The 26,551-nt window shown below is 56.4% G+C and overlaps 1 protein-coding gene across 2 annotated transcripts; it reads left to right on the top strand.

Moving 5' to 3' along the window:
• The first annotated feature begins 1,031 nt into the window (after nucleotides 1-1,031).
• Nucleotides 1,032-25,735, top strand: PTH1R (parathyroid hormone 1 receptor). 2 transcript variants are annotated; one of them, XM_006892957.1, is made up of 15 exons: nucleotides 1,032-1,088; nucleotides 3,641-3,763; nucleotides 15,859-15,961; nucleotides 18,342-18,476; nucleotides 20,178-20,288; nucleotides 20,407-20,525; nucleotides 20,714-20,808; nucleotides 21,013-21,205; nucleotides 21,657-21,810; nucleotides 23,250-23,310; nucleotides 23,647-23,713; nucleotides 23,907-24,001; nucleotides 24,512-24,653; nucleotides 24,759-24,800; nucleotides 25,229-25,735. In XM_006892957.1, exons 2-15 carry the CDS (start codon nucleotides 3,689-3,691, stop codon nucleotides 25,604-25,606), a joined length of 1,770 nt encoding a protein of 589 aa, XP_006893019.1. In that variant the 5' UTR covers nucleotides 1,032-1,088; nucleotides 3,641-3,688; the 3' UTR covers nucleotides 25,607-25,735. The 2 variants fall into 2 exon arrangements, with proteins under 2 accessions (XP_006893019.1, XP_006893020.1); XM_006892958.1 differs by lacking the exon at nucleotides 1,032-1,088 and adding an exon at nucleotides 2,386-2,402 and having other exon boundaries at nucleotides 25,229-25,734.
• Nucleotides 25,736-26,551: the final 816 nt, after the last annotated feature.

Genomic DNA, 26,551 nt, shown 5'->3' with positions numbered 1-26,551 from the left:
GAGCCAGTCTCACTAAGGTGTAGACAGTGTCTATTATTAAGGAAGTCATTTTTGTACACTGTCCTTGAATGCCAAGTCAAGAAACTTTGAGGGCAGTCAGGCACGGAGGAGGGGTACGACCAGACAACTGTATAGGGAATGCAGTGGATACAGTGTGAAAGATGGGTGTGTTTGAGTCTGGAAGAAGCGCGCTGCCAGAAAGGCTGACTAGAGCTGGACTTCATCAGCCTTAGGTTTGGGAGACCCATCCATACTGAGGGAAGGGATCAGCCTAAAATGAAGGGTGGTCTTGGGATTCCTGAGGACCATGGTTTCTACAGACTGCCTACGAAGCCAGAGAAACAGCTAAAGTTCAATCAAAACCATTTATTGCCATGAAGTTGGTCACCGTGACCCCCCCCCCAAAATCTGGTTGCTGAGGCTGTAAATCTTTAAAGCTTGTAAATCTCTGCCCATCTTCTCCTGCTAAGCAGTGGTGGTTTCAAACCCCTCACCTTTTTGCTTTGCAGTCCAGCGCGTACCACACAATGCCACCATGCGGTTGGTTGGTGTATGCCATCAAGTCAACTGTGACTCATAGCTTCCTTTGGAACAGCTCTATGCTGTGCGATCTTCATCATCTCTGACACATTTAGCCCGTTGTTACAGTCACCATGTTGATGCATCTTGCGGGTCTTCCTCTCTTATGCTGATACTTCCTGGTATGGAGATACCTCCTCCTTTTTGTTGTTGTTAGGTACTGTCAAGTAGAGCAAGACTCGTAGCAACCCAGTGGACAGCCAAGCTGAACCCTGCCCTAGCCTGTGCCATCTTCACCATCTCTGACACACACCCGTTGCTGAAGTCACTAGGTAAATCCATTTCACTGGGGGTCTTCCTCTCCTTCACTGACTTTCCCCCTTTCCAAGCATGAAGTCCCTTTCCAAGGAATAGCCTCGCCTAGCTACATGTCCAAAGCATCAAAGACCAAGCCTTGCAATCTTTGCCTCTGGCTGCTTAGCAAGCTTCAAATCAACTTCCTCATTTTACAGATGAGGAAACTGAGGCCTACACAGCGGGAGTGTTGTGGAGCCCAGAACACACAACCAGTAAGTTGGTGGAGTTGCCACCAAATACAAACCATCCCTTCCAGGACTCAAGGCTGGAATCAGCTTCCTCAACATAGTACATTTCGTGTTAGGATGCTAACGGGAAGTTCAATGGTTCAAACCCACCAGCCATTCACTGAGGGGGGTGAGGGGAGGAAATGATGGACAATCTGCTCTCTGTAGATTAACAGCCTCTGAAAACCAATGGAAGGTTACCGAGAATTGTTATTAATTCAAGGACAATGGGTTGGTTAGATTATCTTTAAAGCCTGCCTCCCTTCTCACCCTCTAACCTAGGGATCCTTGGCCTCTCGCTGTGCCTTAGTTTCACCACCAGGTATAGGAGGTCACCTGGAGCCCGAGGCCCCCCTCCTTCTAGGGTTTCAGAGTCCCCTACCGCGTCTGAGCATGTAAACCCCGCCCCCGCCGGCCTAGGCCCCGCCCAGTGCAGGCCACCGCCCTTCTTGCACTCCTCCAGGTCGAGGGTTCCTAGCACATCCCCGGCCGAGAGAATGTTATTGGGGGTTGGGGGAATGAGGACCTATTAGAACCTAAGAGCAGGGGCCCAGAATAAGCTCTGGGGTCTGCGGTCTCGGGGTGGGGTGGCAAAGGCGGGAATGGAGAGACAGGGTTGGCGACTAGATGCATTGAAACCGGGGCCGGGGCAAAAAGAGGGAGAAAAGGAGTTGAAGGCAGAAATGAGGGTGCAAGGGGGAGCAGATCTGAAGCTATGCGGACCCTCAGATTCGAGAAGGCAAGGAGGGCGGGGGGCAGGGCAGGAGGGCGGTGGCGGAACAGCCAGGCTCGAGGCTGGAGGCTGAGCCGTTTCCCCCGGGACCCCAGTCCGTGGGTGAGCCCCCGGGCGCACAGACAGCTCGGAGGCCAGGGCGCGCGGGGGTCCCGGGCGGCCTCCCCAGAACAGCCTCTCGGGAAAAGAGCCCTCTCCGCGGCCGAGGACTCTTGCTCACCGGTCTGAGCCCGGCAATCAGAAAAAAAAATAAATAAATAACGTCTTGCCTTCCCGAAAAGAGAATGCGGCGGCGGCGGCAGCGCCCTGGGCCACGTTCCGGGGCCGATGTCAGAGCCGCGTCGGCCGCATTCCCCACCACACTCCGATCACACCCCGCCGCTTGGCGACCCTGGGCCACAGCTTCTAAAGCCCCTGGCCGGGGGGCGGCGGGCTCCCCCCCCCCCGAGCCCTCCGTAAAGCGCTGTCGGAGGCAACGGGGGTGGAGGGGGAGCGCGAGAGGCCCGGGGAGGGCGCGGGGGAGGATCGCGGCGCCCGGCGCGGGGGAGGGGAGCGCAGACGCCGAGGCGAGGGACGCGCGCGCGGCGGGCGGCGGCTCCGAGCGGCGGCCGGGCGGGGGGCACAGGAGGCCGGGCCGGCGAGGGGACATCCCGAGGACTCCATGAAGTCCCCCCGGGGCTGCGGACGGGGCGCTGTCCTGGGGAGGCTGTCGGGGCAAGCCCGACATCCATGGCAAGGCGGGGACCGCGGCGGCGCGCTCGGAGTAAGTCGGGGCTGGGGGGCCGGCTCAGGAGAAAAGGGGCCGGAGTTGGGTCGGGGCTACTGCAGACTTGGCCGGGGCGGCCGGGCTGGTCTGTCTCGGTGTCAGTCGGCGGCGCCTCTCCGGAGCCTGGTGGAGCCGCCAGCCCCGAGCCGCTGGGCTCGGTGGCTTTTTTGGAAACTTGAAAATGTTTTCGTAGAGAGAGAGAGAAAGAGGGAAGGGGGAGGGGAGAGAGGGAGAAGGAGAGCGAGGGAGTGACCAAAACGAAGCTGGAGCCGCTGCAAGCAAGGAGGCCGAGGCCCGAGGAGCTGGAGACGGACTGACCGACAGCGCGGCCGGGCAGCAGGCGCGCGCAGGCGGCGCGGGGCAGGCGGGGCTCCGGCCCAGGATGGGGACAGGGTGCGGGAGGCGGCCACAGTAGTGATGGGAGTCTAGGGGGACCGCGGGGCCGGGAGCGGCCGGCCAGACACTGCAGGGACTCTGTCTTTGAAAAGTTGGGATCGCATCCCTCGTCTGCACGCCCTGCGCGGCTCAGAACGCGCCCCCCGCCCCGCCCCAAGTCCTCTCCCCCCCCCACTGTGGCCTGCAGCCGAGCTAAAAATAACAGTCCCTTGCGCCCCCCGCAGACCGCGACCCCGACCCCTCCCCCGACCCCTCCCCCGCTGGGCGTGGGGCGAAGCCACAGCTCCTAGTTCCCCAAAAGAAAAAAAAAGAGAAGAGAAAAGGCGGCGCGGGGGGATCGGGGGGCGGGCCGGGGGGCGGGGGGCCCGGCCATATGGATGTGATTTCTCTGCTCCGAGGCAGACGGGCCGTTCCGCAGCGCTCGGCGCCCGCCCGCCGCCCGCCCAGCCTCCGGCTGCCTCCCTCCTCTCTCTCCCTCCCTCTCTCCCTCCTTCGCGCTCCATCGCTCGCTAGCCCTCGGCGCATGGACCCCGCGCCGGGCCCCGGGGCCTCGGGCCACGGGGACGCCGGGGTCCCCTAGACCGGGGCGTGGGCGGGGCACCCCTGCCTGACGCAGCTCTGTACTCCCCCCACCACCACCAGGGCCGGCGGCGGCGGCTGCCCCGAGGGACGCGGCCCTAGGCGGTGGCGATGGGGGCCGCCCGGATCGCGCCCGGCCTGGCGCTCCTGCTCTGCTGCCCGGTGCTGAGCTCCGCATATGCGCTGGTAAGTCCTTGCCGGCATTCAACACAAACACCCGCCCGGCCAGGCCCTGGGAAGGGGCTGTGAGGCTTGCTCTGGGGTCCCAGAGGCGCTGAGTCTTGGGGTCCCCGAGTTATCTGAACTTGGGAGTAGGGTCGCCTCTGAACCGTGATCCTCCGTGCTTGCTAACTCCGGGGTGTCTGGACTGTGGACTTCCACATGCCTGAGGTCTCCTCGTCTGGCAGCCTGGATATGGGGCCCCAGGTCTGGAAATGTGTGCTGGGAGTTCCTGTCCCTCCTGCTTCTGCAAGCACGATGGCTCTGGCTCTGTGTCCGCGGAAGATGACAGCATGATCTAGTGGAAGACCAGTCTTTGGTGGAGGTCTGTTTTGGGGGAGCGTGGAAGGGAGCTCTGTTTTGTGTAAGTTTTGTTTGCAGTCCAGGACAGGAGGCTGTGGGTCCAATGTCAAAATCATCCAGCCCAGGGATAGGGTTTTGGGATCTCCTCCATCTCTGACAATTGCACTCATGCACTGCTGTACCCCAAGTGGAAGCTCTTTGCCCAGGGAGGTGGGTGTGGTGTGGCATGGAGGTCTCTGGAAGGATACTGACCTCACAAAAACACTCCTGGAGGGATAACTTCTTGTCAGTGCCAGGAAAGACCCCTGAAAGTAGAGACCAAGAGAGGAACACCTGAGGTGGAGAGAAAGAGAGAGAGGAACCCCAAAAGACAGCAAGCAACAGAGACAAAAGGGGGTAGGAATGAGGGCTCCCAGAGCAGGAGGGGTGGACAGCAAAAGAGTGGATGGAGGCCGAGTGCAGAGACCCGAGGGCCACACTCCTCTCTCTCATCCTGGGTCAGGGCCTGGGGAACATTTCCATGGTGATGTGGGTACCCTATCCCCTCAGTCAGATTCCATAGCCGTATTGTCCCAGGAGAACAGCTTGTTCCTAAGAAACCTATCTGCCTGTGGATCTGACTTCAGGGTCTGAGCCGCTGCCTACACCCAAGAGAAAGGCAGACAGCCTCCTCCTTCTGACTAGCGGCAGATCCCTGCCCAAGGCAGAGTCCCAGCCCAGGAGGCATGGGGGGCTGAGATTCCTCTGTCTGCCTGATGTCTGTGTAACCTTGACCTTGCCTTCTGCACCATTTCATTTTCCCCATCTGTAAAAAGAAGGCAGGAAAGAAGCATTTGCCTAAGAAACTCCTCACAGGAGGCGCGCTTGTCTTTAGGATCCAAGACCCCTCCATTCACCAGTGCCCAGGCGAAGGTTTCCTAAAGCCAGAGACATCCTCCCATTTGAACGAGGACTGGTTAATGAACAAATGGAGGTCCAGAGGGGCTCCGAAAACTGCATGGACCCACTTGCCCACCCTCTGCTCAGGCCAGGCTCAGTGTCTTTGTCAGAGACAGCACGGCTGCCATGCAGAGTCAGCATGCAAGGTCTGTGTGTGTGTACAAGCACACACATGTAACGGTCAGGGAAGACGGGGTGGTGGCTATGACTGTCCCAAGATCCAGGTCAGAGTCCTCGGAGTCTCTGGGCATGTGTGTTTGTGAATGTGAACTCAAGGTGTGCGTCTTACTTGCCAGAGAATTGTGTGTGTGCACGTACGTCCACACACGTACATTTGTGAACTGGAACACACCCAGGTCTATTGTTTTCTTACTTGTATTTAATAAATGTTTCAGGAAAGTACCGCGTTGGAAACCCGTGGGTTTCTGCTCCGTTCTGTAGCAGCAGTGAGTCTGCGTGGGCTCCACCACTGTGGGGTTACTACCTTCTACATTCCAGAAACTGCTTGGAGTTCTGGTGGCATAGTCTCTGGCGAGTTGCACTGCTAGCCTCAAGGCTGCACGTCTCTAGCAGCCTCCAGTCCGCAGTGGGCTCTGCAGGAGAAAGACGGTCAGTCTCCTCCCATTAAGATTTACTGCCTCGGAAACCACAATAGAAGGTTGCTATGAGTTGGAATTCAATGGCAGTGAGAACTAGCTTGAACCCCTCAACGATCCTTGGAGGAAGCCTTCATTTTGACTCAAATCACACAACATATATGACTTACTTATCCACTGCCACAGGTGTCAGCCTCTGTCCCTCTTTATCTTGGTTATGCCCTCAGCACCCCACTGTGCTCACTGTCCAGAGACCTGGCTGAGAGTCTGTGGCTAGACTCTTTGGCTTTAAGTGCGACGATCCTTCTTGGCTAAAGAACAGGGCTCAAAATAGAGGGAAGCAGCATGCTTACCCACTCAGTGTTCACCCACTCAGACCCTTTGTACGCAGCTAGAACCCCCGAGAGGCCAGCAGCCTGCCAGCCGGGTCCCTCTCGAGCCCAAGACGGGCTGCCGCTCCCATGCAGATTCGTGTCGTTGCCCAACGAGACCACTAGCTTCAGCTGATACCTCCATCACCAAATCTGTTGAATACTTGTTCAGCCAGCTCAGGACTAGGCTTGCATCTGCAAGAATCCCACAGGTCGGGAGCCAGAGAACATCCCACTGGAAGGACACGGATCAGGGCCTTGGCTTGTCCATCTCAACCTTACAGGAAGAATAATTGGGAGACTGGGGCAGAAAGAGGGAGAGGAGTGAGATTCAGAGGAAGCGAGGAGATGGCAGGTTGTGACTTAGGGACCTGGACTGTAATCGTTCCCTTGGAGGATGGATATTTCATCCAAAGGTACCCTCAGCATATACACGTGTGGAGTGGAAACAGGTATGGAAGAGGCTTAGGTCACAAGCAGCCGTCTAGTGTCAGGTGTGACCCAGGGTTAAGCCCCAGGACAGGTGTGAAGTATGCGAAGATGTGAGTCCCTCCTAGCCGACTTTTGGGGCAGCTTAGCCTCCATGGTCTTTAAAAGACAGAAATGGGTCAACACATTTGAAAAACAGCCACCCCCAGCCACTGAGCTAGAAGCTCACCAAGCTGTTCTTCCACCTGTTGACCCACCTCTTTTACAGGCATGGGTCCTGAGGTCCTCACTGTGAGTCTGTGGGAGAGTCGGGATCTGAACTCCGGTCTTCAGACTCCTGCTCAGAACCCTTTCCCCACAGTAGGGCGGACTAGGGCTGCCCAGAAACCCCTTGACCCATTCTGGGTTTTCATGTTTTTTTTCTTCTCTTTTCCCTTCTTCCCCCCCCCCCCCCCGCCATAAAATCACTCTGCTTTTAATTTTACTTTCTTATTTATTTAATTTCATAACTAATATACAAATATGTCCTTATAAAAGGATCAAATAATACAGATTAAACAAAAATTTTCCTTGATCAGTCCCAGGTCCCCATTCCCCTTTCCAAGGAAAACCATTTGGAACAGTTTAGGGTAGGGCATATTTTACCAGACAGTATTTCCAAATGGTATAAGGAGTCCAGGTGGCAAAGTAGGTTACATGTCGAGCAACTAATCAAAAAGTTGGCAGTTCAAACCCACCAATAGCTTGCTCTTCTGAGGGAAAATGAGGCTATTTGCCTCCTGTGTACATTTATAGCCTTGGAATCTCAGGGCTGCTTTTGAGCTGGACTTGATAGCAGTGAGTTTTGGTAGGGGATCTTTTTGTGTACGTACCACGTGGATAGTGTTGATCTGTTGTCTCTTCTTTGGTTAATTGGTTGGTTTTCTTAAAAATGACAGTGGTTTATAGTAAGTAGCGTTCAGCCATGTGCAGTTTTCTACTTTTTTAAAGGGTATCTTGAAAGTCTACATGCCGGTAAATACTTTTTTAAAAAAATATTGCATAGGATTCCATAATTTGGAATTAAGCAGTCTCTGGAAATGTGTACATTCAGATGGTTTCCATATAAATTGTGTGTGTGTGTTTGTGTGTGTGTGTGTTTCAGACACTTCCTAAGGAAGCTCTTTAAAAATGCCCTCTCGTGTCCTGAGATGACCATTTCCCGGTAGGATATTTCTAGATTCTGTCATTGTGGGGACTGAGAACATGCACATTTTTTCATTTTCAAAGACATGGCTATATTGCCATCTCAAAGGCGTGTGTGGATTGGCACCAGGAGGGACCAGAAGGGCCTTCCTCCCTGTGTCCTCGCCTGCAAAGACTGTTCTGAGAGATGCGTTCTTCATTGTTGTCATTCTAATGGGTGCAAATAGGGTCTCTCACATTTTAATTTGCCGGTTGCCAACGGCCTTTTCATTGGTTTGTGGTCCATTTTCTAAGGGAGCTTGTTCAGAGCCGTCACCCATCTTTCTGTGGGTTATTTATCGTCCTTGTATTGATTTGTTGAAGCTTTTTATACCACCTGCCCTTAAACATCCCTCCTGCTCCTTGAGCTCTGGAGACGCCTGTGGACAGAACAGAGGGAGGGGGGTGCTGAGCCCTCCGGGAACTCGGGTTTTCTTCGGAATGTTTTAATGAGACGTCAAGAGGCCTCCCCCAGATTCCTGTTGTAGGCCTTCTGGGGACACTCCCTGGTCCGGCCACCACATCAGGAAGGCAGCTTTTTTAGAGAGAACTGCAGGTAGAAGAAAGTATTAGGGGGAGGTATATATGCCCCGAAAATTACCTGCAGATTATGCTGGAGCTGGGAGAAGCTGCTAAGCTTTGCTCAGATGCACAAAAGCATTAGCGACCTCCAAACCCTTAAGCTCCCCACCTCTGGGGCCAGCCTTGTGCCAGAGGTGAGGCCTGGCGGGTCCCTTGCTGACCGGGCTGTGGTCAGGCGGTTAGGCTGGCGCGGACGCTCCCTGCAGGCCTGGACTCCCCAGCCCAGGTAGTGGCAGCTTCACTCCTGAAGATTCACGGGTCGCAGCAGCCAACCTGGCCACCCCAGGCCCCATCCCACAGCCTGCCCCGAAGGCGTCCACGCTGGCCAGGCTGAGAGGCGTCACAGTGCCTCCCCCCCCCCCGCCCCTCCCACCCGGAACACAGGCAGCCTGTTCAGGAAGGCCGCTGAGGGGGAGGAGAAGTCAGCACTTGTCAGCAGTGGCCGGGCAGGAGCGTCCCCGGCAGGGAGCCCATCCCAGCCTGCTCTGGCCAGCAGGACAGAAGGAGGGTGGGGGCAATCCTGGCCAGATGGCATGAGAGACGTCGAGGGGTGCCAGCACGGGTCTCAGCAGTGGACCCTGGATAAGGGGTGCAAGGAGGCCAGCAGGTTAGTTGTCTGGGTGGGTGAGGTTTCTTCTTCTACCTTTTTTAGACGCATAAGGTCTCCCTGTTCATACCACCAGGGACAATGGGTCCTCTCCCCAGTTAGATCTGCGTGTGAATTGTCATTACCAACTCCCCAAGACCACCGTCACTTCCTCCACGTCCACCTCCACTCCTGAAGGACCCAGGTAGGGGCCCCCTTAGGTGGTCTGTGAAGAGGTGCTTGCTGGATGCAGAAACGATGCAATCTACAAGGGGCTCTCAGAAGATGAGGTGGTGGCTGAAGTGAGGCGATCATGTGACAGAGGCTACGGCCCCAGCGACAGGCCACCTTTGACCAGAATCTTCTTCTCAATTGTCTCAGTCTCTGGTGGTGTGTTGCAGACCCCAAAGGTCAGTAGTTCAAATCCACCATCTGCTCCTTAGGGGAAAGATGGGCATTCCCCTTCTGTAATGATTTACAGCCTCAGAAACCATATAGAGGGTCGCTAGGAGTCAGAAACCAGGCTGCTCCTTGGAGGCAAGGATGTTAGTCTTCATCTGACATACTTTGAACATGTTGTAAGGAGGGACCAGTCCTTGGAGAGGGACATCATGCTTGGGAGGGTGGAGGGACAGTGCAAGAGAAGAAGACTCTTGATGAGGTGGATTGATTCAGTGACTGGGGTAATGAGGGTCGACGCGTCACAGACAGTGAGGTTGGCACAGGTTAGAGCAGGCTTCAGGCTATTGTACATAGGGGGTCACGATGGGTTGTAAGTGCCTCAGCGGCACATAACAACAACAACAGGAGTCAGAATCGCCTCGTTGGTTTTTGGGTTTTTAGCCTCAGCATTGCTGTTTATAAAATGGAGACGACGCAACCCTTCCTGCAGGTTCTCGGTGGTGAAAACAGTTTGCACTTAATTACTAACCTAAAGCTTGGTGATTTAGGCCTAATCCAGTGGTACTGGTGATCCTCCTCTGCAAAAATTACAGCAAAGAAAACCCAGGGGTGCAATCCTTCTCTGTAACGCATTGGATTGCCCTGACTCGGAATCGACCCAACTCTGGTGGAGTCAGCTTTTGCGGTGTTGTGTTTTGTTTTGTGTGTACTTCTTCCAGAGTTGTGCTGGAGGGTGAAGGAGATGAGGGTGCGATTCTAGGAGCCACAGGCAGAGGGACTCCACAGTTCCACTGAGATGGACAGGGGCTGCCCGCTGTATGGCAGAGGACAGAGGGAGCATTTGGTGAGGGAGCCAGCAACGGACAGGGCCTGCGAGTGTGGAAGGCCAGGCCACAAGGCAGTCAGAGGACATCCAGCACATCGGCCTTCTCCTAAGATAATGGAGAAGTCAGCAAGCCTACCGTCCCCTCCCTCTTGCCCACAGGGGACCTCAGGCAGGAGGATGGATAAGATGACCGGTGAAGGCCCCCTGGAGCTAACTAGCATCATGGAATAGAAGCTTCTCCCAGAGGCGGAGGTGTCTGCAGCTGAAGAAGGCTCCCTTTTGTGTCCTCCTTAGTTTCTGCTCGGAGGGGGAGAATTGAGGCATGTCTGAGATCACAGACATCGCTGTGTGCGGAATGTGGCAGTCGGGAGAGGAATTGAGTGTGAGTGGCTTTTATTTGGTCAGCAGCATGGAACCGACTCTGGCCAGCATTGTCCCCATCACTCTCACCAGCCTTAATGTCATCCCCAGCCACCACTCTTCCACCTCATCTTCCTCACCTCCACCCCCATGGCTTCCATCACGCCATATCCACTCCAGCGTGACTCTGTGGGGTCCCCTTCAGAGCAAAGTTAGCGGGAGCAGCTTGCCAGGGTGGGGAAGTAAGCAGATGGTTCTTCTCCGAGACTGACAGACACATCCGGGACCTCTTGCCCACATACTGCCCTCCCTAAGACACCGGCCCCTATGTTTATAAATGACATACCTATACTTCATATGTCCAGTTATGCCAGCCAGGAACCCTGCCAACACCATCTTGTAGCCCCCAGATTGTCTCCAGTCCCTATTTCCCCAGTTTAGGGCCAGGGCCAGGGCACCTCACCTCCTATGTGTTCATAAACTCTGTGTGACATTCACAGGATTGCACATAGGACCACTGTGCGTTGGGAGTTGAGCTTGGGGAGGATGAGCTGCAGTGGGGGTGGGGGGTGGGGTATCAGGCCTGGGCCCTTTGAAACAGGATGGGGAGCCATACGAGACCATATGAGGGTTGGAACTGGGAGACAAGGGGCACCAGGCTGAGTGAGGTCAGCAGTGAATGTGGACTGTGTGACCCAACCCTGGTCCCTTTGTTTTGCCCCCCCCATCCCACCCCCGAGACCCAACACTGCAGACTGTCTGGATCTCAGAAGATGCATGTCTGAGCTCATGGAGCTGGGCCAAAAAGACAGGAACTCTGAGGCGGGGAGAGGTGGGCTGGCGGCAAAGGAGGAGGGGAGAAGGGAGCACAACCCACGGATGGGGGTGCAGGCCAGGAAGCAATCAGAGCTGTCAGCATTTTTTCTTCACCTCAAAGAGATAAAGCTGCCTCTGCCTGGGCAGAGATGGAGGAGAGGCCGTCTAGCCCCTCAAGCCCAAGCTCAGGGAAGCTACCAATGATCTTGAGTCCAGGGTGATCTTAGAAATGAACGAGGTCTTTGGAGTCTCTGTCTATCCCCAAAGCTCCCTGGGGTCTCTCACCAAACATCTCATCCAGAAAGTCCTCTGGTATTCTGTCCCAATGCCTCCTGGGGTCTCCCCGTCCTCATTGCCTTCCCCCAGTGACCCACCTAGACCATCTCCCCTTGCCACACTGGGTCCCAGACCGGGGAGTGTCTGCATCTCCAGGCAGCAAGGGACCCATCAAAAACAAGTCACACTTCATGGCACTGCCTGGTATAGCGCTTAATTTCATCCTCATGAGTTTTACACTCTCCTAATTTTGTAGGTAGGTAAATGAGACACACAGGAGGTTAAACAGCCTCTTGTCCAAAGTCACAAAGCTAGTAGTCAGTGATGGAGGTGGCTTCAGTGTAGGTGACAGAGTCTATCATGAGTGAGAGGAGAGTCCAGGCAGAGGGAGGGGCCAGCAGGGTGTTGTAGCAGGAAGCAGAGGGATACTCCAAAGCGTGGAGGTGGGACTGCTCTCTCATTCAGAAAGTGCTTCCTTGATTCTTACCTGAAGTCTTCTTGCTGCAACAGCAGCTCTGTTTACGTTTGGAGTGACAGAGAAATGGATCCTAAAGTTCAGGGAGGCCAGAGGTGGGGCCACCAGCTCTAAGAAGGGTTAAGAGTAGGGGGATTTAGTGAGAGAATCATCAACAACCTGCTTTATGCAGATGACACAACCCTGCTCCCTGAAACTGAGGAGGACCTGAAGCGCTTGCTACAGAAGGTCAAGGACTGCAGTCTTCAATATGGATTGGAGCTCAATATCAAGAAAACAAAGATTCTCACCACTGGGCCAATTGGCAGCATCAGTATGGATGGTGAAGAGATTGAGATAGTTAACAGTTTTAGTTTGCTTGGCTCCACAGTCAACACTCTTGGTAACAGCAGCCAGGAAATCAAGAGATGAATTGCATTGGGAAAGTCAGCTGTGAGGGACCTCTCAAGAGTACTGAAGTGCAATGACGTCAGGCTGGAGACTAATGTGTGCCTGATCCAGGCTATAGTCTTTGCAGTTACGTGCTATGCATCAGAGAGTTGGACAGTGAATAAGGATGATAGAGAATTGATGCCTTTGAGTTGTGGTGCTGGAGAAGAGTGTTGAATATACCATGGACTGCTAGGAAAACAAACAGGTTTGTCCTGGAGAGGGTGAAGCCAGAATGTTCCCTGGAGTCAAGGATTCTGAAGCTTCGTCTGACATACTTTGGGCATGTTGCAAGGAGGGACTGGTCCTTGGAGAGGGACATCATGTTTGGGAGTGTGGAGGGACGGCGCAGGAGAGGGAGACCCTTGATGAGATGGACCCATTCTGTGAGTGGAGTGGTGGGAATGAATGTGTTTGAGACAGCGAGATTGGCACAGGATAGAACGGCATTTAGGGCTCTTGTACATAGGGTCGCTATGAGTCACAAACGACTCGATGGCACCTAACAACAACACAGTGAGCACTCGGATGATCCTTAAATTACAACCCTTCCCCTAATTTAAAGATGAACAGATAGCGGGCATGCCTCAGCAGAAATATCTTTGTCCATTTTCTCTGGCGACCTCATCTAACCAATCCCGTTGTCGTGTGGTGGATTCCAAATCATAGCAGCCCACCTTATAGGGTAGACTGTGAATCTTTATGGAAGCAAACTGCCTCATCTCTCTACTGAGAAATGGCTGATGGGTTGGTAGCACCAGCCTTAAGCAGAGCAGCCAAGTGTTTTAACTACTGTGCCACCAGGGTTCTAACCTGGGGTGCCTTCCCTCTTTGTGGTGCATCACGCTGGACTTGTACCTGTGAGCATATCCGCTTCTTCCTCCAGCTCCACTGCACCCCCGGCCTCTGGATGCCTGCCATGCTTAGAGGAAGACTCTTGAGCCGGACCATGTTAATAGAAGCGACTCAGTGGCACCCCCTACAGGTGGTGCCGAGAGGGCTATCCCGTTACCTGAGGTAACTAACTTAAGATATGCCTCTGATTATAGAAACACATACGCTCCACACTCCTAGCCATTCCCAGACCCACCATAGAAACAAGACTGTGAAAAGGGACTTGCCCCACGTGGCCGTGGAGTTGAAACCAGCATCAGTACGTGAAAGCTGAGCAGATCCCTTTGCCTGGGGTGTGGTTGGGGGGTGTTGGTCAGATCTCTGTCATCACCTGGCCGGTCCACCTGTTTAGCCTGCGAAATGGTCATACTGTCACGTTATGATTGTCTGGGCCACCAACAGTATTCCTCAGTGGTCACACTGGTGTTGTGAAGGGGACCGATGGGAGCTCCAGGCAGTCAATCAGAAGTCTTTGTTGACTGGAAAAACCACAGCATTGTGCTTGTTTTGAGAGATGTACAGATAGGCAAAAGGAAGTGGGTGGTGGGGACCAGGACAGGGTGAGGACAGTCGGATGGCAAAAGTGGTGTGGATCTCAGTGATGGGGCTGGTGGAAGGATTGGTGATGACGATGCTGGTGCTGGTGGTGATGGTAATGACAGGCTACCAGTTACGAGGCTGCTGCTGATGGCAGTAATGGCGTTACTACTGCTGGTCGTAGTGGTGATACTAAGCAATGGTGGTGATGTGCTGGTAATTAGGGTAGTGATGGTAACTGGTAGAGGTACTAGTTGAAATGAAGGCAGGCAGTGGTAGTAAGGAGGCACTGTCGTGAGATGCCCCCCAAACAAGGGCACAGTGAGGGTCGTTGAATGGAGCCGGCCTTCTTTGCCCTCCCTAAAGCCCTGATGTTCCCCCCCCCCCAGGAGACCGCCTGTTATTTTCCCTGTTGAGTGGCTAGTGAGTATGAACCACACAGACTCCCTCAAGTCACAGCTTCTAGGCCGCCCAAGCTGCTTTACTTGGCAGTAGCGGTGAGGAAGGTTAAAGGGGCTTTGCGTCATGCAGCCAGCACATGGGAATCTGCTCCAGAAGCTTTCTGGGGGCCCCTGGACATTGGGTCCAGCTGAGGCCCTCAAGTCCACCCTAGGCGCCACCGACACGCACAATAACGAGCAATCGCAGACCTTCAACCAGAAACACATGTACACATGCATGTTGACAAGATCTACACGCTGGCAGACCCTCACGTGAGGACGCACGGAGACCGACGCACATTAGCGCGCGCGCACCGGGCAGACGGCCTGTGCGCGGAAGTTCGAGGATGCGCCACCAGGGAGGCGCACGCGCAAAGACGCGCACGCGCCTCCGCTAAATGAAACCAGTAGAACCCAAGTCCGGCCGAGCCAATTGGAGACTCCTTTGGCCCTGGAAGCCCTCGCTGCCGCCGCCAAGAGACGCGGTCAATTAACTTCTCCCAGCAGCCGGGCTCCCCGGCCCGCCCCTGCCCGGGGCCCGCCCCTTCCCTCCCGGCTCGCCCGGGTCCTTCTGGCCTCCGTGACTCTGCTCAGACCTGGGGGCCCGGCTCTCCGTGGGAATAAAAGGGGTTGCAACCCTGCTGGTCTGAGAGGCCACTAGTAAGCCCTGTTAGTCATGCGCAAGGAGGCATCTGGGCTTAGCACCTTCTGATGCCCTCTTCCCCCTTTCACAAGTCAAGGGGACAGTCTCTGACCCCCTCTCCAACAAACCGCCACTTCCCCACCCACCCACCCAATAAAATACTCCTTTTTAGTTCCTTAAAATTACTCCAGTGAATCCCAGTGGGTGGTGGGCAATGTCCAGGGTCTGTAGGTTGGAAGAAAAGGAAGGAAGGACATTTCAGAGGGAGCGCAGGAGAAAGGTCTGTCGGTGGCGTCGGAGCACTGGGTGTGCGTGATGGCAGGAGTTTTCAGATAAGCAGCATGTGAGGGATGTGCAGTTTGCGACTGTCCCTCCCTCCTCACCCGCTGGGAGCTGCAGAACTTTGGGGCTAGTGGGGTCTGAGGCTCATGCCCCTTCCCCTGCGGAGAACATAAGCGTCTAGGGAACAGAGGAGGAGTGCTAATCGGTGACTCCCAGGGCACAAAGACTTGAAGAAATCCAGACCCGCCTCTGTCTTCCCAGAGCTCACCATTCCTCATCCTCCACCCCCCACCACACCCCCCAGGTCTCCAGCTGGCAGCCTGGACCCTGTGAAGATTGATCCTGGGACATTGCATCCTGTTCCCATGTGCCCCTGGGGAACAGACTGCACAGAGGAGTTCAGTGGCTGTAGCCTGCGGGGTCACTGGCGGGCAGTCAGGGGATAAACTCCCCCCCTTCTCCTCTCCAGCTGGTTAGGGCCTACCTCCTGCGGCTTCTGCCTGTAAAACAGGAGCGACAGAAGACCCATCTCCTAAATTCTAGAGACAGGGTCTTTGGAAAAGGAAGGAGCCCCTCGGGGAGGTTGGAGTGTTCTGGGACCTGACTGCTGGGCCGGGAAGTCCTGCCTGTGATCTGACCTTAAGCTCCGCAGGTGGATGCGGATGACGTCATGACCAAGGAGGAGCAGATCTTCCTGCTGCACCGAGCCCAGGCCCAGTGCGAGAAGCGGCTCAAGGAAGTCCAGCAGAAGCCAGGTAGGGGCGGGGGGTCAAAAGTGGGCGTGGCGTGTCAGCCCCGGGGCGGAGTCAGGGGGCGGGGCCAGACGGGAGTGAGAGCCACGGCTGGTGGGTCCAAGTGTAGGGAGAAACAGACAAGGGTGGATCGGGTTAGGAGAAGCCAGTGCAAAGTGAGGACAAAAAGTGGGGTCGACTGATTCGGGTCTTAGTCCTGAGCTCGAGTCCCGGTCCTGCTGCCGGCCAGCAGACCTTGGGCGCGCATGCGCACACATACATTCCCTGCTCCACACACCACGCTCGGTTGGGAGAGGGGATAGAGCTTGCAGCCTGCTGTGCCCAGGAATGAGGGTAAAGGGGTGTGAAAAGAGCTGCAGATCCAGAGCCCAGCCCCTCCAGACCCCAACGTTTGGGGCGAGGAAAACTTCCTGGAGAGAGAAGCATCCAAGCCAAGTTCAAAAAGGATAAGTCTTTGGAGAACGCCACTTGACAGAGGGCAAAGGGTGAGCAGAGGCCACGTGGTGAGGCTAGATGGAGGTCTGACATCGCCATCCGCGCAGAACTGACTCATACCTGGCCCGCCGCTGAGTTTTTTAAGTTGTAAATCTCAAGGGAGGAGATTGCCCACATTTGTTCCCTGGAGCTGCTGTTGGATTCCAGCTGCCAGAGAAGCATGACCTTTGGGTTAGCAGCACAGCTCCTTCAGAAGAGGTCCCAAGAGCTCCATTTGGATGAAATCGAGGGTAGAAATGAGTACTTGTGACAGTCACTCCGCCAGCTGTGGAAGAGAACACTTGACCGGGGGTAGAGAGCTCTACATCCCCCTGGCACAGCATGTCCATGGGACCCTTCATGCCATAAGGAGGTGAAAGGAGGAATGTCTTAAATTGTACAGCTCTGACATACCCCCACACTCTGGTGACACAGTCCATAGTGTGTCATCTGCTAACAAAAACACCACCGAGTGGCTCTGCAGTAGAAAAATGGGCAGTCTCTTCCCACTAATATTTACGGCCTTGGAAACTCAGTTGGAGGGTCACTGTGAGTCAGAGCAGACTCAAAGGCAGCGGGTTTGACTCCCCCCCTCTAAGCTGGCCTCCTCTCACCCCCTTCCTGATGTCCATTTCCTGCAAGCAGAGAGGGGCCCTCATTAGTCCTCAGCCAGGCCTCTGGTCTCTGTCTGTTTAATCTCATTAGCCTGGAAGAGGCCCAGACCCCCAATGGACTGACCTTTAAGTACAGCTTCCTCCCTAGATCTGGCCCTTAGACTTCTGAGGGAGGGGTTCTCTCTCTCACTCTCTCTGTCTCTCTCTCTCTCTCTCACATACCCCTTTCTCTCTCTCTCTCTCATACCCCTTTTATGCCCAGGGCACGAGTACACGTACCAGACAGAACAACGACTTTGCTTACACTCTCAGGGACTCTTGTGGTTTCTGCAGACACAGACCCACTGTCACACACATACCAGCTTTCTAAGCTCCCTATCTCAATCACATCGAGGTCTCGGTGTCCAGGTGGATCTCCCTCCCTCTAAATCCCAATCTCCGCTCTCTTCCTGGTTATGGAAACCAGGAGGTGCCTCTCTGTCCGTCCCCCATCCATAGTAGAACCTCCTTCACCCGGTTCCTGCACCCCCACCCAGCTGATGCCCAGACGAAGAGTCAGGCCAATGGGTGCAGCCATTCTCCTCCCGGGACAGGCTGTCTTTAGCTGCCACCAAGTGTCCTGGCATTAAACTTGGGAGTGCCAGGGGCCCTGGCTTGGGCTGTAGCTGAAGGGATGCAAGTCAGATAATGAGGAGGACTTCGCAGCTAAGAAGAGAGGTCTCTGGCATCTCTCCACTGAGGAGAAAGGACCCTTTCCGTACCAGAAGGGGAGGCTTCGGGTCACCTCTGGGACCTCTGAACCCCTTACTGTCATACACAGGGCAGAAGTAGGGGATGTAGACCTGTCCCCGTATGGGTGTCTGTCTACTCTCGACAGACAGACCACCCATCCTGCCCTTGTGGTCCAACCCACCAGCTTCTCTTTCTGCAGACCTCAGCACACACTGTCCAGCCACTCAGCCATCACCATCCTGTCCACCTTTTACCATGCGCCCCCTGGTGGAGCCTCCGCCTCCTGCAGGCTCAAGCCCTACCTCCTGAATGGAAGGATCCCCCTCCTGTCCACATTCACTGCCCATCCCTCCATCCCACTCTCTCATGGGGTGGGGGGGTGGTCCCTAGTTACTCTGCCACTTGACAGGCCCCACACAACCATCATAAACAGCCATCGTCTCAGGTGCCCAACAGCCCCAGGTGTCAGCAGGTCAAGGGGACAGCCTCCTTGTACAGATGGGGCCCATGGCACTCCAGGTCTATGTGAAATCAGATGTCCATAACTGCCCTGACTTCTCCAGCCAGCATAATGGAGTCAGACAAGGGATGGACACCCACTTCCACCTCAGGGAAGCCCAGGAAAGACCAGGCGTCAGGGAAACTCTACGCAGAGTCTGAGCAGAACAAGGAGGCACCCTCTGATGGCAGGCACCAAGGTATGTCTGTGTTTCCACGCACCTGTCTGAGGTAAGCTCAGACTCGCCCTCCCCACACCATGAACCCGTGCTCATTGGTCTGGTCTGCTTCTGATGGGAAATAGGCAGGGACCCCTCTCCAGGGACTTCAGTGGTGAAGTCCAGGGTGAGCTGCCTGCTGACACAAAGCTGCGTGTCTCTGGTGGTTTGGATACATCTATGAATGCTTCGGAAAAAGTCTGCTCTTTTTATAAAAAAAATATTATTTTGTGTGTGTGTGTACCATCAAACTGGATCTGACTGGTACAGGAGATGTCCCTCCTCCATCAGAGCATCTGGTGGATTCGAACTGTACACCGCTGGGGTTGCAGTGCAGTTTCCTGCCACTAGGCCACCAGAGCTCCCTGCAGAGTCTCCTCTTGATGTGATTTACAGCTTCAAAGACCGATAGGGGTCCATTATGAATAGAACTGGCTTGATGGCATTTTCTAAAAATTACTTCTCCCCAGGACAGTAGGGTTGGGTGTGGGGTGGGGAAATTGGACTCAGTGTGTGCAGGGGACAGGGGCTGGGGTCAGGCCTCAGGGAGATATAGGCAGATAACTTATCCAGACACCTCCCAAGAGTGGACCTTGAACTCCAACGTCCATGGAGAGAATGGGGGTGATAGAAAACCAATGAGAGACAGACAGGAAGAGAGCCAGGGACAGGCACAGAGAGAGAGAGGAAAAAATGCACAAAGACAGGGAGCGAGACATGATGACAAGGACAGAGAGAGGGTTGAAAAGCAAAAGCTGAGGGTGCCAAGCTCAGTGCAGCAAGGCACACCGCAGCGTGGACCCTAGAGGCAGAATGAGAGAGGAGCGTGACAGGAGAGGGCTGGCCGGAGACAAAGAGAAGATCAGGGCAGCGTCGTCCCTCAGGGAGGTGAGGAGAGACAAGCACAGAGCCGAGGCTCGGCCACAGGGCCAGCTTGAACTGGCCGGGTGGGCAGCGGATTCCAGATGGACCACATCTGGGAGGCTGTGGTCACCCTGTGGCTCTCTGGGGACCAGAGGGGATTGTGGGTCTGGCTGGGCGGGGCTGGGAATATGGCGCCCATGACAGAGAGCCTTTCACCAAGTTGGGGTGGGTCTAGCCGCCGAGGCAGCCTTCCAGGGTGGCTGGAGAGTCCTGTGGTTGGAGCTCTGAAGAGGGAGAGGAGGGAGGAAGGAGCCTGGAGGACTGAATGTGGAAGGCTCAAAGAGGGTGGTGACCCTCAACGGGGACCAAGCATCTCTTTCGTGACATGCGGACCTCAAAATGCATCACTTTGCCTTGAATCTCACTGTTAGTGCTCAGACTTGGAAGAGAGTGATGAGGACTGTATAACAGGTGCTCAGAGAACATCTTGGTGGTGGTGGAAACACAGACTCATTTCCCAGGGAAGAGACTGAGAAAGGGTGAAAACCTGTACAGTCAGCAGGCCACTTGCTTCCCTGGGCCTTCACCAGCCCATCTGGAAAGTGGGACCAGTCCCTATGCTTGTCCCAGGGGCTGCGGGAATTCTAGGTGATATAGAGCATAGGGTAAGAGCTGGTGCTTGGGGCTCCTGCATCAAGGTCTTGGGCCTCTCCAGGACACCCCGGCCCTGAATTCTGCAGATCTAGGACACCACGAACTTGACACTGCCTCACTTTGGTGTTCCTCACTGTGCTGGTCCGTCTGTCTTTGTGGATACAGGGCATCCCTGCCTGCCGGAGTGGGACCATATCCTGTGCTGGCCTCTAGGGGCACCAGGTGAGGTGGTGGCCGTGCCTTGCCCCGACTACATTTATGACTTCAATCACAAAGGTAAGACTGGCCTAGGTGTGGGAGGACCGGCACCCACAGGAGGACCGGGCTCGGGGCTCAGCGTTTGGTGACCCCAGACCCTTCTTCACCTGCCCTGCCCCTCCGCTCTGACCTGCAGGCCATGCCTACCGGCGCTGTGACCGCAATGGCAGCTGGGAGCTGGTACCTGGGCACAACAGGACGTGGGCCAACTACAGCGAGTGCGTCAAGTTCCTGACCAACGAGACTCGTGAACGGGTGCGAGCCTTCTCCCTTCCTCTCATTTGGACTTCCTGGGGTCACCCGATCGCCATCCCCTTGGTGACTCCTGACCAACCCCTATCAGCCTGGATTTTTCCAGTGACCTTAGCCTGGCCCCTGCTCCTTCCCTTAATGTCCCTCCAAGTCCCAGGACTCTGAGGGCCGGTGCCTCCCCACCCCCACAGGAGGTGTTTGACCGCCTGGGCATGATCTACACTGTGGGCTACTCCGTGTCGCTGGCCTCCCTCACCGTGGCCGTTCTCATATTGGCCTACTTTAGGTGGGCGGGGCGAAGAGGGAGTGAGGGGCGTGGGAGGGGAGGGAAGGGGTGGGGCCACGGGATGATGCCCCCCTTCAAACACCCGTCCTGTAAGTGCACCCCTCTCTCCCCTCTGCCTGCTGTCCCTGCAAACCCCTGTCCTCGCGTGTCCCTGAGCGTCCCGCGCGTCCCCGTGCCCTCACGCACGGTGATGCGCGCCCGCAGGAGGCTGCACTGCACGCGCAACTACATCCACATGCACCTGTTCCTGTCCTTCATGCTGCGCGCAGTGAGCATCTTCGTGAAGGACGCAGTGCTCTACTCCGGGGCCACGCTCGACGAGGCGGAACGCCTCACGGAGGAGGAGCTGCGCGCCATTGCCCAGGCGCCGCCGCCGCCCACGGCCACCGCGGGCTATGTGAGTGCCCCTCGCTGCTTGCACACACACACGCATGCACGCTCCTCCATGCGCGCCCAGTCCCTCTCTGCCTCCTGCTACCGCTGGCTTCATGGGTGCTCCCCACCTCACACCTCTCCACCTTTCATCCAGCCCCTGATGCAAAGTGTCTCATGCATCAAAATATTGGCAGCGCTTTGTCTCAGCCCAGTCCCTCCAAGCACTCCATCTCTGCACCTTGCTGCACCACCCTGTGTGTGTCCTCTGGCCCCAGCACCGCCCTGTCACACATTCTGCCTCTGCCAGAGGTTCCCCTGCTGGAGCCTGCCCCTGCCCTGACCCCTGGGCCAGCACCACTCTGTCATGTGCCACCCTTCCCACCCCTGCCACCTCCCAGCTCTCCACTCCCATCGCCCCTGCCTTGACTTCCAGACACAGGCCACCCTCCCGCTAACGCCAGCTGGTCTCCTAGGTGGGCTGCCGGGTGGCGGTGACCTTCTTCCTGTACTTCCTGGCCACCAACTACTACTGGATCCTGGTGGAGGGGCTGTACCTGCACAGCCTCATCTTCATGGCCTTCTTCTCAGAGAAGAAGTACCTCTGGGGCTTCACCGTCTTCGGCTGGGGTACGCTGGCATGGCGGTAATGAGGGCTACGGTCGGAGGGCACCACTGAGCGTCAGGTGACCCCACAGCACAGTCTGCCTTGGTTGTAGACGGGTGACCTGCACGCCCTCTGACCCCACTCCAGGCTTAAGCTTTAAAGTCAGGATTCACCTGGCATTGGACTCACTTAGGTTAAAGGTTAGACTAACCTGGGGTTGAGGCTAAGGTCAGGGGAAGGAGGGACAGGGTCTACCGAGTTAAGATTCATCTTGGGATTAGAGCATGGAGTCTTAAACGCTCCCTTCACCCGGAGTCCCTTGCGTGTAGCCAGCATCTGTGGCTATGAATTCTCTCACCTGAGCGGAGCTGCTAGCCCAAGACGGGCCACAAGGTCAGAGGCTGGGAGCTGCTGGCCAGCCTCACAGGACCGCCCTGGCTTTGGCAAATGGGCTGCTGGACTCTGCATCCCTCCCAGGCCCCCACAAGCTCTAGGATCGGATCAAGTTACCAATAATTGTCCGTTATTGTTGGCAGTTCCAGACCTTGGCTGGACTCCGGGGCATCTGCCCAGACTGAGGAGGGTGGGCCGGGTGGCTGGAGCTCTTACACGTTCGTCAACGCCCCTGCCTCAGCCCAGGATCCCCGCCACTCACCTCTGTTCCCAGAAGTCTTCGGGTGGACAGTCACCGCCTCCCTGCCCCTCAGCACCCACGCTGACCCTCACTTCACCTCTGGTTGGGGTCACCCTGGACCTGGGCCCAGGGAACTGATCAGTGTTATGAGGTGGAGGGTCCAGGTGGTCAGAAAACAGAGCAGAGCTTGTGCAGAACCCTGGGCACAGGAATGTCAGCTCTTTCAAACTTGGGACACCAGTGAGCCTCCTCGGGGTGCATCCAGGGCTCAAATGAGCAGGGGGAGGGGGAGAGCTAGAGGCGAAGCACATTCAGGGCTCCATACTGCTCACTGTCACTCCCACCTGCTGCCCTGGCTAAGACCAGAGCTCACAGGGGCCCTTCATTGCCCTTGACCAGTCCGGAGCGAGGCTGTCCTCATTCAGCCTCATCCATTGGGCCAGGATCTTTCAAACTGGTTGGAAGGGTATGTCACTAGGCTTTAGGCTCCTTCCTCCTCAGGAACCCCAAGCCTAGAGCTAGGGATATAGTAGGCACAGACTGGGCCTGGCTCAGTCAGTAAGACTTTATCTTGTACCCTTGTGAGAGATGTAGAGCCTTCAAGGTGGCACAGAGGGCCATGCTAGGGTCCTGAGGATGGGGTCCCCCGGGGTAGGCTGTTGGGACTGTGCAAGGCCAGAGGGCCTCCTTCACTGAGCAGCTCGTGTGTCCAGGTCGAGGCAGAGGCTGTGATGTCAGGGGTACACCGACGTCATCGGTAATGAAAGGAAGGTGGCAGAGGGACTTGTCTGCGTGTCCTTTACACTCCTCCTCTGTGTCCACCCACAGGTCTCCCTGCCATCTTCGTGGCAGTGTGGGTTGGTGTGAGAGCCACCATGGCCAACACAGGGTAGGTCCGGGGTGGGGCAGCGTCTGGTGGGGCGGGTGCTGACACAGACCCAAAAGGCCCCTGGGGCCCCTTTTTCCTCCGTGGTGCCTATGAGGAAGTAGCTGTCCTCCAGCCCCAAGCAGCCCCAGCTTCTGGAGTTCTCAGGCCAGCCTGCAACTGAACACCCCTCAGGTTTCAGGAGGTCACATCTCTCAAAGACGCCTGTGAGGGGGCCTCAGCCCTAAAGACCCCTGATACCGCTGTCCTTTGTCCCTGAAGACTGGTTCAGGGGCCTCCCTGTGGGTAGGATCTGGGGGGGACAGAGAGGTGGCACTGTTGATACCTCTGCTCCCCCAGGTGCTGGGACTTGAGCTCCGGCAACAAGAAGTGGATCATCCAGGTGCCCATCCTGGCCTCCATCGTGGTGAGCGGGGGTGGCCGCGGGGTGGGGTGGGACCTGTCGAGGCTTCTGGACCTCAGGACTCCAGCGTCAAGGGCTGGGCCCCCAGGAGGACGCTGAGGCCCAAGAACCCACGTAGAGATGTGGCAGAGAGGAGGCTGTGGCAGGGCTGGGGATTCAGCCTCAATGCAGCAGCATCTCCTCACCCCTCCACCAGCTCAACTTCATCCTCTTCATCAACATTGTCCGGGTGCTCGCCACCAAGCTGCGGGAGACCAACGCTGGCCGCTGTGACACGCGCCAGCAGTACCGGTGAGCCGCCACCACCACGTTTAAAGGCAGCGACTCCACGGAGGAGCCTGTTGCCAGGGAATGGACCAGGCCTGACTCCCTGGGTGGGTCCTGATCTGCTCGGCTGCGACGGGGGTCTCTCCTTGCCTGTCTCTGGAGACCCTTTGACCTGGAAGAGTGTGGCAAATCCATGCTTCACCTCAGAGAGGTGGTCATGAGGCTTCTGACAAGGAACAAGGGGCAGTGGATGTCTCCAAGGAGTCGGTGGAACTCCAGTAGAAATGCGTGGAGCAGGCCGCGGGAGTGAGGGCAGGGCATTCCTGGGACAGGGGTGATATGAGTGGTTCACTCAAAGTCTTCTGAAAGCTGTCCTGAGTGGGCAAAACCAAGGGGTCATCCTCCCATGGCCACCATAGCGTGGAGGTCCTCTGCAGCTTTGGGGGTCTGGGGTTGACAGGCTGGAGGCTGGCCCAGTGCATGGCAGAGCAGCGTAGCTGAGCCCTGCCCCACCTGCGCCCCGCCCGCACACAGGAAGCTGCTCAAATCCACGCTGGTGCTCATGCCGCTCTTTGGCGTCCACTACATCGTCTTCATGGCCACGCCGTACACCGAGGTCTCAGGGACGCTCTGGCAGATCCAGATGCACTATGAGATGCTCTTCAACTCCTTCCAGGTGTGCAGCCCCAGCTGACTGAGAGGGGGGTGGGTGGCCAGTCGCTGCGCCGTCCCCTCCAGGTGTGGGCTCCTGGGCGACCCGTCCACCTTCCTCTCTCTACAGGGATTCTTTGTCGCTATCATATACTGTTTCTGCAATGGCGAGGTAAGTGGCAGGCAGCAGTGGGGCTGGGCTGGGACGGATGGTTCCCAAAGTCCTGTAGCCTCCTCCTGCTATCCTGTTCTTTCTCTGCTCCTCTGAGAACATCCCGAGACACCTTAAAGGCAGAGAGAAGTCTTGCTGGATGATCAGGCTCAGAACTTGGGCTTGTGGGAGCTTTGCTCTCTGGTTTCGTTCTGTGCCCTTGGATTAGATTGTCTGAAATCTAGATAGAAGGACTCGCCCACTTTTATGATTATTGATTCTGGGGTGTCAATTGCCTGTAGCCAAGCCTCTGAGGATGGTGGGATTTAATTGGTTTTGGAATTTTCCAGTACCATGCACCTCTGGTCCGGGGTGTCAAGGGCAGGGATGGGGCACTGCGTGGGAGGCACATGGCATCTTGACAGTCCACCATCCTCCTGCTGCCCCAGGTACAAGCTGAGATCAAGAAATCTTGGAGCCGCTGGACGCTGGCCCTGGACTTCAAGCGCAAGGCGCGCAGTGGGAGCAGCAGCTACAGTTATGGCCCGATGGTGTCACACACGAGTGTGACCAACGTAGGCCCCCGTGGCGGACTCGGCCTGCCCCTCAGCCCTCGCCTTCTGCCCTCTGCCACCACCAATGGCCACCCCCAGCTGCCCGGCCACACTAAGCCAGGGGCCCCCGCCCTGGAGACCACAGCACCTGGTGCGGCTGTGCCCAAGGACAACGGGTTTCTCAATGGCTCCTGCTTAGGACTGGACGAGGAGGCCTCCGGACCCGAGCGGCCGCCCGCCCTGCTGCAAGAGGAATGGGAGACAGTCATGTGACAGAGACCTGGGGCCCGGACCTACGGACACAAGTGTGACGGACAGATGGACCAAGACATGAGTGCTTGATGGTTGCCTGCTCAGGGCTGGGGCTTGGAGGAAAAAGTGGAAGGAAAAAAAAGGGAAAAGGAAGCAGTGTGTGTGAGTTCCTGTGGTCTGAAGATGAGACTCGCCAATGGGGAGTCTCGGAAGGGGGCAGGGCCCAGCAGAAGGGGCCCCAGGAGACGCCGTGGTTAAGGCCCATAGAGACAGGTCTGCAGATGTCACGATGGCTGTATGGAGCCATTCAGGAATCAGGCCCTATCATTTCTCTGCCACCTACTGTGACCTCGGGCACCTGACACACTCATATCCAGGCCTCAGAGGAACCCAGTACCCTTGTCCTGGTGGCTCTGGTTCAGTTCCTCCACCTGCCTCCAGAACCAGAGACCAGATAGATACGTGGGCTGTTCAGAGCCAGCCATGAAAGGTGGGCCAGGGTCCCTGCCCCGGCTGGGGAGGTGTGGGGGCAGCTGAGGCGGGATCCGCAGGCACGACCACTCACGAAGCCCTGGTGGGTTTCGGCCCCAGCATCCACCTACCACCTTACCCCAACCATGAATGCACCCCCCCCAAGTGAGTCCTGGTGACACAGCCCCTCGGCCTGGCTCTGGAGACCACCTTCTCATGCTTTGGCCTGAACAAGCTGCTGGGTCGTGTTTAAAGGCTCCAGCCTCCGCCTACCTCTCCCAGCGACACAGGAAGTGCTTCCCCTCCTTCACCTTCAGTAAAGTAAATGAGGGGTCATGAGGCCCAGGACAGCACACAGAGGCGGTGGAAGTCCACCCTGGCTGCCCTTCCACGTGGCCAGCAGGGGAAGGGCCTGTCTAAAGGTCTGCTGTCAGTTGGGTCCCCTGTGTGGTGCGGTCTGCATGGGGTTGCGGGGAGAGAGGCTCGGTCCATTTC

Source organism: Elephantulus edwardii, unplaced genomic scaffold (genome assembly GCF_000299155.1).
Source record: "Elephantulus edwardii isolate Elephantulus edwardi_28Jun2011 unplaced genomic scaffold, EleEdw1.0 scaffold00121, whole genome shotgun sequence".
Taxonomy (NCBI): Eukaryota; Metazoa; Chordata; class Mammalia; order Macroscelidea; family Macroscelididae; genus Elephantulus; species Elephantulus edwardii.
The sequence above is the reverse complement of the archived record's forward strand: the minus strand, read 5'-3'. Positions and strand labels throughout refer to the sequence as shown.